The 12,435-nt window shown below is 31.7% G+C and overlaps 5 protein-coding genes across 5 annotated transcripts, besides 2 other annotated features; 3 read left to right on the plus strand and 2 right to left on the minus strand.

The window, feature by feature from the left end:
- Positions 1-391: 391 nt before the first annotated feature.
- TVAGG3_0941760 (DNA binding) lies at positions 392-761 on the minus strand (the record flags this gene model as incomplete). The annotated part of the gene is made up of 1 exon (XM_001311339.1): positions 410-700. The coding sequence occupies one exon, from the start codon at positions 698-700 to the stop codon at positions 410-412; it is 291 nt and encodes a 96-aa protein (XP_001311340.1).
- A 389-nt stretch (positions 762-1,150) lies between these two features.
- Positions 1,151-2,986, plus strand: TVAGG3_0941770 (60S ribosomal protein L3-related family; the record flags this gene model as incomplete). The annotated part of the gene is made up of 1 exon (XM_001311340.2): positions 1,582-2,829. One exon carries the CDS (start codon positions 1,582-1,584, stop codon positions 2,827-2,829), a length of 1,248 nt encoding a protein of 415 aa, XP_001311341.1.
- A 1,014-nt stretch (positions 2,987-4,000) lies between these two features.
- TVAGG3_0941780 (STKc CK2 alpha domain-containing protein) lies at positions 4,001-6,249 on the plus strand (the record flags this gene model as incomplete). The annotated part of the gene is made up of 1 exon (XM_001311341.1): positions 4,382-5,344. One exon carries the CDS (start codon positions 4,382-4,384, stop codon positions 5,342-5,344), a length of 963 nt encoding a protein of 320 aa, XP_001311342.1.
- A 625-nt stretch (positions 6,250-6,874) lies between these two features.
- Positions 6,875-6,911: a mobile genetic element.
- Positions 6,912-8,087: 1,176 nt separating this feature from the next.
- Positions 8,088-8,125: a mobile genetic element.
- A 94-nt stretch (positions 8,126-8,219) lies between these two features.
- TVAGG3_0941810 (methylated histone binding) lies at positions 8,220-8,778 on the plus strand (the record flags this gene model as incomplete). Its single annotated transcript, XM_001298523.2, has 1 exon — positions 8,220-8,627. One exon carries the CDS (start codon positions 8,220-8,222, stop codon positions 8,625-8,627), a length of 408 nt encoding a protein of 135 aa, XP_001298524.1.
- A 787-nt stretch (positions 8,779-9,565) lies between these two features.
- TVAGG3_0941820 (RNA polymerase II transcription regulator recruiting protein) lies at positions 9,566-10,298 on the minus strand (the record flags this gene model as incomplete). The annotated part of the gene is made up of 1 exon (XM_001298522.1): positions 9,621-10,217. The coding sequence occupies one exon, from the start codon at positions 10,215-10,217 to the stop codon at positions 9,621-9,623; it is 597 nt and encodes a 198-aa protein (XP_001298523.1).
- Between the last annotated feature and the right edge of the window lie 2,137 nt (positions 10,299-12,435).

A 12,435-nucleotide genomic window follows, 5' to 3' on the forward strand; every position in this document is an offset into this window, starting at 1 on the left:
TATTAGGCCATACTTGAAACGTCAACATCGAGAACAAATCAATATTTAAAGAGAAATAATGCAAAAAGATCAGGTTCGACAGCGGTTCGCCACTGATGGAACATTCACATACGAGAAAGGGAGTGAAGAAATGAGATATGATAAGAGTATTAAGCCCCATACACAAATATATTAAGTAATACCTCCACTTCAAAAATACAACAAAAATGGCCATCATACTTGAAGATTTACGGATTCTCAAGCATTTTCAAATAAGATCTCACAGCAAACGGGAAATATGACCGTTTATGCTTACTAAATCCACATAAAAGGTCAAATACAATATCTTCATATTCTAGTTCTTATATTATTCGTTATTAAAAAATTTAGTATTAAAAAGACTTTATTTAAACAAAAATAAACTAAATATTTACTCATCATCAGAGCCTTCAGCTTCCTTTTCTGATTCTTCCTTGTCAGAAGCTTCCTTCTTGCATGACTTGCATTTCTTAGACTTGCACTTCTTCTCCTTTGGGTCATCCTTGTGCTCAGCCTTTTCAGCTTCTGCCTTCTCGATGTATGGCTTCTTTTCTTCCTCTGACATGTTCTTCCACATTTCTCCTAACTTCTTAGCAATATCACCGAATGAGATTCCTGGGTTTTCAGCCTTGACCTGTGGGCGTTTTTCCTTAGAGAAGATAATGTATGGGGATGCTGGCATCTATCTAAAGTGAGCTGGTTTTTCGGATTTGAATCCTTTGTGAATTTATTTTTGAATTACTTTTAAAAATTTATGTTGCATTCATACTGAATATTAAAATTTTAAAGAATTATTTTTCTCTAACAGATAATTAACGATATGATCCTTTCAAATTGACAATAGTATTCAAAACCTCAGAAAATTGAGAAGAAAGTTAGATGAAAATACGAATATGAATTAACAAGATAATCAGAGTCAGCAATCTTCGCATTTCGTAACTCTCCACTCAATAGGCGATTTTGCAATTTGATGGAGAAAAACAAAGAGCGAATCGAGCGTTATACGTGGAATATAGGGTTATTTCTTTAGTAATATTCATTCCTCGTAGGAAATCAAGAGAACTCCGAAACTCCAGCGTTCGATAAGGTTTGATATCGGGCATTATAATGGAATTCATCTCTTAAATGCTGCAAAAAATATTGAAATGCATAACCACGCCATAAGGAAATCCAAAGCTTTGTTTTTTAATTTTGTCTAAAATTTATCAAATGTCTTTTGATTTGAAAGTATCACATTTATACATAATTATATCTTCACAATCTGAAATATTCCACCATTCAACAATTTCGTAAATTTTACATTTTCTATTTCTTTATTTTAAGGATTTTATACAATGAATATAGTATAAATATTCTAAATTTGGATATGTACATATCAATTAGCTATTTTGAGCAGATTGGATGAGTGGATTAATCTGATTTAAGGATATTTTGGAAGAATATCATTAGATTTATTCATTTCATCACACGCATATCTCAAATACATAATTCATTCCTTGTAAATTTTGATTATTTTTCATCTAAAGGCGGTTACGGTTTTGGTCTTACCCTTTTTTTCTTGCTATGTCTCATCGCAAGTTCAATGCTCCACGCCGTGGTTCCCTCGGCTTCCTTCCACGTGGCCGTTCTCATGCCGTCCGTGGCCGCGTACGCTCATGGCCAAAGGATGATGCTTCCCAGAAGCCACATCTTTGCGCTTTCATCGGCTACAAGGCTGGTATGACACACGTTCTCCGTGATGTTGTCCGTCCAAACTCTCGTCTCCACAAGAAGGAGGCTTGCGAACCAGTCACAATCCTCGAGACACCACCAATGTTCGTTGTTGGTATCATCGGCTACAAGCCAACAGTTGAAGGCCTCAAGCCAGTCACAACAGTCTGGGCTTCCTACGTCAACGAAGAAGTCAAGCGTAACTACTACAAGAACTGGTACCAGTCCAAGGCTCGCAAGGCTTTCTCCTGCCTTTCCAACGGCAAGGCTGCTGAGAAGCGCGAGAAGCAACTCGAAAAACTCCAGAAGGAGGCTACAGTCATCCGTGTCATCGCTCACACACAGTCCGCCAAGACAACAACACGCGGTGTTGATGCTAACGAGCAGGGCGCCAAGAAGGTCCTCAAGGGCAACCACCTTGGCCAGAAGAAGGCTCACATGATCGAAATCCAGATCAACGGTGGCGATGTTGCTGCTAAGCTCAACTACGCCAAGTCCATCCTCGAAAAGGAGATCAAGGTCGCCGATGTCTTCACAGAGGGCGAACAGATCGACACAATCGGTGTTGGCAAAGGTTTCGGTTGGGAAGGTGTTATCCACCGTTACGGCACAAAGCGTCTTCAGAAGAAGACCCACCGTGGCCGCAGGAAAGTTGCTTGCATCGGCCCATGGAACCCAGCTCGTGTTCTTTGGTCAGTCGCTCGTTACGGTCAGCGCGGTTGCCACCACCGTACAGAGATGAACAAGCGCATCTACAGAATCGGTGCTGCCGAAGTTGAGGGCAAGATCAACGAGGGTGGTTCTACATCCTTCGATCTCACAAAGAAGTCCATCAACCCAATGGGTGGCTTCCCACACTACGGTCTTGTCAAGGATGACTTCCTCATGATCAAGGGCTCCGTTGTCGGCACAGTCAAGCGCGCCATCACACTCCGCAAGACAATCAACATCAACACACGCCGTATCGCCACAGAAGAAATCAACCTCAAGTGGATCGATACAGCTTCCAAGTTCGGACACGGCCGCTTCCAGACAAAGGAGGAGCGCTCCAAGTTCCTCGGCAAGCTGAAGATCTCCAAGAAGAACGAAGCTCAGCAGTAAATTGCGCTCAAGTGGGCAGAATAAAATCCTTTTTCATATATAATTTACATAAAATCAATTTTTTAAACAAACATTTAATTTGTACGTGTTTTGATTCTATATATTTAAGCAAATAACTTTATTTTATCAATAATTTGTTTAGTTATCCATATTTAGATAGATTCATTCACCATATCTAATATAAGGTAGTCACAAAATCTAAGTAGTGAGGCTCTCAAAAATTGAACCGTACTCCATACAAAATTTGTGTACCCTCACTACTTAGATTTTGTGGCCTTCAATTGAGAGGTTAGTTTTGATAGAGCACGTTATAAAATTAAAAGGGAAAAATGAATAAAATTTAAACATTTAATTATATATAATGTAAGGAGTGTAATTCCAAATTTTCTAAAAACTATTCAAATTTGAGCATTTTTTTTGGAAATAGTAAATCTAATATGTACATCTAATAACAACATGATTCATCACCTTTTCAAGCTCTGCAGTCAATTTTTTGAAATTTGATTGAAATAAATGTAGCAAAAATTACATTTCATTAGGGAATATATGAGTTTCTCTGGAAACAGGCTGATAAATTTTAAATTTTGTCCAATCAACATGAATGCATTGAGAAATTTGGATTGATTTTCTGGTAGAATCTGGAACAATTCAACCATGTATAAATGGATCATGTAATCATCATGAAATGTTAGTGTTAGAGTTCAAAAGAAACAGAATGAGTGGAAATCAAACACAATCTGAATAATTTTAAACGTATACAATCTTTAAGTTTGTATTTTGAATTCTACATATATGATTGTGTAATTCGTTCTTTCAAATTTTCGGATTCAGGCATGTTTTGATAAAATTCATTCCCAAAAACGTCAATTAACAATTAAATTTAGTGTATTTTAGATATATATACGTATTATATTTTATAAATTATATTAAATTCGCAAAATTTTAAGTTTTAAACAAAAATAAAAAATGTTCAAAATATGAAATTATGCATAGGATATTAAAATTTACATGTTAGCAATTTTTTTGAATTGCTTTCAATTTTCATATTGAAATTTTTAAGATTTTTTCTGAAATAATAAGCAAGAATATCAACCTAAATAATATTAAATTCCATGCGTTAATTTCCCCTCAAAAGTCATTGACCGCCTCTCAATCTAGATTTTGTGAGTACTTTAGTTTTCTATCCTAATCCTGAACCCTAGAAGTTAGATGGTACATCTTAATCTCATATTCTGTATTGACCAAAAATTCATATATTTTCTTTTTCTAATTAGTACTTCATCAAATTTCTTCAATTCAGAGAATGAAGTTGTCAATTACTCTCGAAAATTTGAGTTTGAAGATACCATTGAATGTACTACCATATTAAGAGGGTAATGTTCAGATTAAGCTTGATTTAGAAATTGATAAACTTTATTAATGATTTAATCTTCTAATTGTAAATAGAATTATCCAATACAGCGCATGCATGTAATGATTGTGGTACTTGCTTTTAATTTTGACATAGTAAGATTTTTTTAGCGGGGGCGCGAAAAAAAAAAATTAATCGACAATGAAGAAAACATCGGCACAGAAGTATCAAGAATCAGAGGGAGATGAGCTTAATTATCCACTAGGAAATATTGATGACTATTCTGTTAACAACAGGATTGGCCGTGGTAAGTATTCCAACGTTTTCTCAGGACATATTATCGATTCAGGCAAACCAATTGTCGTTAAAGTACTTAAGCCGGTTCGCATTATGAAAATCAATCGTGAAATTGCAATTCTTAATGTTCTTCGTAATGGACCAAATATTTCACAACTACTTGATGTAGTCAAAGACCCAGATTCCAAATACATATCATTAATATTAAATTATGCTGAAAATAACGATGTTAAAACATTATTCGGAAAGATGACTACACGTGATATTGCTTTATACATTTACGGCGTTTTGCGAGCTCTTGCATTTGCCCATAAAAATGGCATCATGCATCGTGATGTAAAACCAGGAAATATCATGTGGAATCAGACAACCAAAGAAGTTAGTTTAATTGACTGGGGTCTTGCTGAATTCTACACTCCAGATTCAGAATACCAAGTCAGAGTTGCAACAAAATATTACAAGGGTCCGGAACTCCTCCTTTCATATCTTAAATACACACCAAGCCTTGATATTTGGTGCCTTGGTTGCACTCTCGCTGGTCTTCTCTTCCACAAGCTTCCATTTTTCAAAGGACGCGATAGCAACGAGCAGATCGAAAGAATGTGCGTATATCTCGGTGGCCAAGCAATGCTTGATTACGCAGAAAAATACGATTTAAAGCTCAGTTCATCTCTCAAGGCCCGTCTTTCCGAATTAAAGGGAACAATGTGGGCTGGATTAATTAATGAATCAAACAGAGATATATGTACTCCTCAAGCATTGGATCTTTTGACTAAGATGCTTACAATCGACCATAACCTTCGCCCTACAGCTGAGCAGGCAATGAAGCATCCTTTCTTTGATGAAATCAGAGATAGCGTTAAATAGATGTAAATTTTTAAATTTTATTATTTTTTTATTTATTTCTCTGATTTATTTTTTATCGAACCAGATAAAATGAAAAAGTTTGTGTGTTATTCATATGGAAATATCCATTTCATTTTAATAAATGGTAAAATATTTCATTTATTTGCTTCCAAACCGATCATTAAGCTAACCAAATGACACAAACATAAGTTTTTCTCTATATGTAGTTGAATTTATTTCATAATATTAAAGATCTTCTGCATTTTTTTACAATTTTTTAATGTAGTTTGAATTTAGGCGATCATAAGCTTGAGCAACTGTCATATATGGAGGTATATTAGTAAGTGATCATGCAAGGACAATGTTAATCCATTTTTTCATTAGATCTCATTTTTAACAATCAAAAAAGGCAATATTAAGTTAAAATTAGGGTTGTTAAAAATATCAAAAATTAGCGTTTTGAAGACACCATGGTGTCTTATAATTTTCCCTTCCTTATTGGCGTGTAGAAATAAATGCGCCAATAGATTGAAGAAGAAGAATTGTTTTTCTCTTAATGAACTTTAATCCTTTTGATATAAGAATATTAAAAACATTAATATAATTTCGATTTCGGAAATTAAATTTCCAATTTTTTGTCGATTTCTGAAATAACAGGATCCCGCATCCAACACGCAACAACAAAACACAAAACACACTTTTTGGTTCTTTCATCGTTTTAATCGTAATTTATGTAATACATGATTTGGATAAATTTTACAAAAATAGAACCTATATTATATTCTTTTCAAAGATTCTTGCAAATCATCAAAAATAATTGTATTTTAAAAAACGATCAAATTATCCTTTCATTATTTTAAACTTAAATTAGTTTTTATGATTGACTAAAGCAATCATATTTATTCATCATTAAATAAACAAAAAATAATATTTGAGAGTTATTTCAAAAAAAAACACATTGAATTTATTAATTTGTCTCAATTTCAGTATTATAAATTTTTATAATTTCAATATTTTGAAATACACTTTTTAATATTTCAATATTTATGATATTTCAATGTATTAAGTGGTCTCAAATTGAGCTTCTAAAATATAAGTTGACCTATTCAAATAATAAAATTAAATAATATTTAAAATAATAAATAAAAGTGATTGAGGTCATAGCAAAACGGCTGTTTCAGTCATTAATTCTTAAAAATAAAAAGGGTAAAAACTAAATACAATGGGTAAAATTCAATAGTGTCTGTGCTATCGTTCGATTTGAAGGTGTCTTTTGAAACCGCAAGACACATTGAATTTTTGAATAGTGTATTATGGTTTGACAGACACCAATAAAAAAAATAAAATGATATTTATTTTAAATATATAAGATCCTTATATAAAATATAAATATTTTATCGTTTTATTTTCTTGTTTTAGAAATGTTTTTTATTGAAAAATCAATAAAACTAACTCCAAAATAAAATTTTTGATTTAAAGACACTATGATGACACCAGGCAAATCTTCCAAGACACCTATCGTCGGGAATCTAACAACCCTAGTTAAAATTGTAATAAACAGAAATTCATCAAAAGTGACAGCTCTCAATTTTTTGACATTTGTAAATTCTAAATTGAATGAGAAAAATGAAATAATACTAAGCATAATACAATATTCTAGATTTAATCATAATTAGGAAAAAGTTAGTTTTGAGAGTACTTTTCATAGGCATATAGAATGAAATCTTCTGAAAAATAATATCACATAAACTCATATTATTTTCTAATATATAACTATTTTATATAAAAATCAAATTCAATGATCTTAAAAGCGAAGGATAAACCTCAAAATTTACGAATATAATGAGTGGGAATATAATGCTTATCTATCATAAAACCATATGAAATATCAATTTTTGCTTTACGCCTAATTTTTGACGACAATTAGCAAAAAATGTTAAATGTTAACACTCAGTCCATTTGAATATGAAAAATAAAATTGACTTTGATTAAATGTTTTTATTTATCATGCAATTCTTCTTGCGACCAAAGATTTGAATAAAAGTTCAAAAAATAAGATAGCTTAAAAAATAATATACGGTAGTGTTTACTAATAGATGAATAGTATATAAATTCTATTAGAATGGATTTGATCCAAAAAAATATAAAACCAAAAATAATTGTTATAATTTAAATGAAGAAGTAATTTAAAACGATTTTATTTATGATCAAATTTTATATTTTTTTTGGATCAAATCCATTCTAATAGAATTTATATACTATTCATCTATTAGTAAACACTACCGTATATTATTTTTAAGCTATCTTATTTTTTGAACTTTTATTCAAATCTTTGGTCGCAAGAAGAATTGCATGATAAATAAAAACATTTAATCAAAGTCAATTTTATTTTTCATATTCAAATGGACTGAGTGTTAACATTTAACATTTTTTGCTAATTGTCGTCAAAAATTAGGCGTAAAGCAAAAATTGATATTTCATATGGTTTTATGATAGATAAGCATTATATTCCCACTCATTATATTCGTAAATTTTGAGGTTTATCCTTCGCTTTTAAGATCATTGAATTTGATTTTTATATAAAATAGTTATATATTAGAAAATAATATGAGTTTATGTGATATTATTTTTCAGAAGATTTTGTGTTCTTCTTCAAAATTTTATTTTTTTATTAAAAAGAATCTTTACAAAATATACATTTACTTTAATTAATATTTAAAAACGTGCTCTATCAAAAGTTCCAAAAATTCAATATTTTAGCTTTTCTGAGGTGTCACTTTTGATGAATTTCTGTTTACAACAAAATCTTGAATAACTTTCCCAACTAAATTTCAATTACCAAGTAATAAAAATAAAAACCGATAGTGAGAAATGTATGAAAAAGTGACAACATTTAATGTCATCTGATTCAGACGCCAGCGGTGGAGAAGTTTACGAGGTTCAGGAAATTATTGATGAACGTAAGAGCGGATCTAAAACATTATATCTAGTTCTTTGGAAAGGCTATTCAAGAGAGGAAGCAACTTGGGAACCAATTTCGAATTTAGGCAACGCTAAAGAAGCCATCAAAAAATTCAGAAAAAATAGATTCTCAATCCAAACAGCTCCCCCAGAAAAACAGCGTCGTATCGAGTCTGTTGTTGGAGCAAAGAAACATAACGGCGATATCGTTTACTCTGTTGTTTATAGAGGAAGCGATGAAATTTCTGAGATACCAAGAAGAGAGGCTATTTCTAAGTATCCACAGCAAATTATTGATTATTATGAAGATCATATTCATGAAATCGCCCAGGAAAAGGAATAAATCAAAAGCGATCTAATGAGCAAAATTCATTTTTATATTCTTAAATTGCTTACTATATCAATTGCTTCAAACGCATATAAAAAGTAATTAATTAAAAATATGATTTTAGATATTAACTCTAACAAACAAAGAATAAATTTCCTATTTATAGAACAACAAAGCAAATCAAGAATTAGTTGGAAAAATACGATCCAAAGCTACTCACGGCTTAATAACTTTTATACTATTAGGAATTGACTTCTTCCTTTTCGGTCTGTCACATTTTTTATAGAAATCAATGATAGGATTCACTTCTGGGGCGCGTGGATCAAATATCTCATCTTCATTAAAATTTAAATAATTAATCGGCTGCCAAAAACGGCTAGTTTGGTCTTGGAACCCAAATAATTCACTATCACCACCGATCTTCTTAACTTCATGAAAATGATTTAATGTAGTGATGTCTTCAGAATAAGGTACCGTTTTTTTATCAACTTTTACTTTATCGGATGACATCAATCAACATTGTCACTTTTCATTCGCTAAGGATAAACAATAAGGTTCGGATATTATTTTTACGAAATTGGGAATAAAAATTGAAAATCTCCAATATTTTCACACGAATTATCAAATTGTAAAAAGACAATTTTTTCATGATTTTTTTACATCCTTATAATAGTGTGGTTATTTGCATATTAAACCAACTATAATCACAAACATCATATTTCGATTCCATAATATAAAATCTTATATTTTGCAATTTTCAAGATCAATTGACAGGAATAATACTTCAAATTTTCAATCATTAATGACAAAATTACTCTTGGCCTGATGAGTACTGTAATAATATTCAATCGTTATAATTGGCGCGAAACACTGTGACGAATTTAGATTGTTTGAGATTTCAATAATGTAAACTTTATTTCTAACAATAATACTAACAAAACAATATATAAGTACGCACATACTTCGATTCCAATACTAAATTATCATCGAAGCTATATTATAAAAAAATTATAGGTGCGACGTTTGATTTAGAAAGATATCTATTGAAAATGGGATGTTTGAGATTGTCTGTGGCACTTGAGCCATCGGAAGTTCTGTTATTGATGGTATTTTAGGGTGATGTTGATAATAATCATAAACGGGTTGAGGTTGATATTGTGGTTGAATAGACATTGATGGCTCTGGATGAACTTGTACTGGAGGTGGATTCATGATGACTTGCGGCTTTTCTTGATTAATATTTTTTAATTTACTTAAATATTTGTGCCATCTATTCTTGACATTGTTGCCACTTCTTGCATCGAGGTACTCTGATATTTTTACCCAATGTGGACCAAGTATCATATACTTTTCCAAAATTATTCTGTCTTCTTCTGGAGTCCAAGGTTTATTTATAATTTCTTTAAACAAATAATTATTGTAACGGTCTCTACATTGCCTTGATGTCCGTGATGGCATTCTTTTTGATATTTCTTCCCAATTTTTAATACCTTCGTCCTCAACGAGACTTTTAAGCAAGGCGTCTTCTTGCTCAGAAAATCGTTTACGGAGTGTATTTTGCTCTATGGTCGGGGGTCCGTCCCGATGTTGATCGCTCCCGTTCATTGAGAAGGATTCACGTTTAAAAGTGCGTAATGAAATCACAATTTTCTTAAAAATCACTTTTTAGACTCAAAAAATAATCATTGAAATTTCTTCAAAGTAAAGTGAATTCTGAACATTCAGAATTAAATAACTCTCATACATTTGTTTTCTTTTTAATCATTTATTCATATTAATGATTTCATTCTCACTAAGATTTCCGTTTTAATCTTGAAATGTTTTAACCTCTATAATTTATTTTCCGTATAGCTAATGCTCATATATAAAGCAATAATTATTTGTAAATCCCATTTTTGTGAATGAAAAAACAAGACTAAAAATATCTGCACAGGATAATTTAACTCTTGATTTTAAGACAATTTCATGGAAAAATGGTTAATTACAAAAATCTAATTACAAAAAGTTTATGGGTTATTTTTGGAAAATATTATCCATATATAGATTACTGCACATTAGAAACGAATGATTTGCCAATAAGTTCTCAAAATTACACACATTCAAAAAAGAAAATTGGTTTTATCAGTAAAATATGTTAGAAAACCATTCCTTAAATTTCTTTACGATTTTTTTTGCACAAGCCACATTTATGTTCAAAAGACAAAAAATCACTTCTTGATAGATTATTTCATTTCCGATTGCTTGCATAATTTAAGTACATTTATACAAAAATTTCTTCCCAATTTTTAGTCCCAATTTTTCTTTTTGAATGCCAGTTTCAATTTTTCAATCCAACTTTTGTCGTCGATCAAAACTCCTCATTTGCCCTCAATAAACTACCAGGTAAATTCTCGTTAAAGAAACATATTTCCTTTCAGTTCTATATGCGTTTTATATGGCTTTCTTTACATATTTTCTAATATTTTTATTTTATATTTTAAATTGGGTGAAAATTACTAAAATACATTTGATTCTGAAATCATTTCTACACTAAATTATTGTTAATATTCAAAATATATTTATTAAATTCATTTTTTATGAAATAAATCTGGACAAACAACTTATATTCATAATCATAAAAAAAAAAAAAAAAAAGGCAGTGGGGCTTCCAGGCACTTCGTGCCCTCTAGCCCCGAAGATGTTTAGTATAAAACCGCTTTTTAACTTCACTTAAAATGCCACGTAAGCTACGTAAGAATATACGTAAGAGGAAGAGAGCATTGAAACATCCAATAGTAAAACTAACACCACAACAACAGTTGCAACAACAAATGCTGAATGACCCCACTATGTTGCAACAAATGTCAAGCAATCCTATGCTTTTAAACCGAGTTGTTGGTGCACAGAGTGGAGGTTTAAGAGCGGCACTTTTAGCGAAAATGGCAGGCTATGGTGGAGCTGCAGACGGAACAGCCTATAACCCTCAAAGTCAAATGAATTTGAGTTCACTCAAAAATCAAATAGCAGATGTCAAAAAGTCAAACATAGACATACAGAAGCAAATAGGTGAAAACGAAAAGAAACTAGAATATGACAGACACACAAAGAAACTCAATGAGTTAAACGTAGAGAAAAAGAAGAAAGAAGAACAACTGAAAGAACTAAGTACAGAGGAATATGCGAAAAAAGTGTCAGAAAAAGCAGCAGAAGTAGCAAAAATGGAACAAGATGTCATAAATTTGAAAAACCATACTACTCGATATAAAGTACTGAAAGATGAAGAGATAAAACAAAAAGCCCTGAAGACATATATGGATAGCGATGAGTATAAAAAAGAAGTTGAAGCAAATGTAAAGGCAGAAAAACTTTTACAGTTGCAAAACCAAACCGTACAGTATGAAAACTTAGCACAAGAAAGTAAAAATAACGACGCAGCCATGCAAAAGGCAATGAAAAGCGCAGAATATATAAAAGCTAACAATGACTGGTTAGATGCCCAAGCCAACGCTAAAGCAGCCCAACTCATAGGGTCAATAAGGACAAAAATACAAGCGGATGAAGACAGTTCAAATGAAGCTTTAACAAATGCTGACTTTAAGAACGCCTTCGAAGCTCTTCATAGTAAGGTGAAACTAGTGAACGACTTCTCATCTGGAAAGAAACTGAAGTCTGAAGGTTTCGACAAAGAGTTAAAAGAAGTAGCACAAAATATGACGAAAATAACAGATGCAGCAACGAGACAGGCAGTTCAAAGTGCCTATGACGCCGTTAGAGCAACTGTTGTGAAAAGTCAAGAAAAAGAGTTACAACAGACCAAAACAGACCTAGTAAATGCTTTCTTAAA

This window comes from Trichomonas vaginalis, chromosome I, assembly GCF_026262505.1.
Source record: "Trichomonas vaginalis G3 chromosome I, whole genome shotgun sequence".
Taxonomy (NCBI): domain Eukaryota; phylum Parabasalia; order Trichomonadida; family Trichomonadidae; genus Trichomonas; species Trichomonas vaginalis.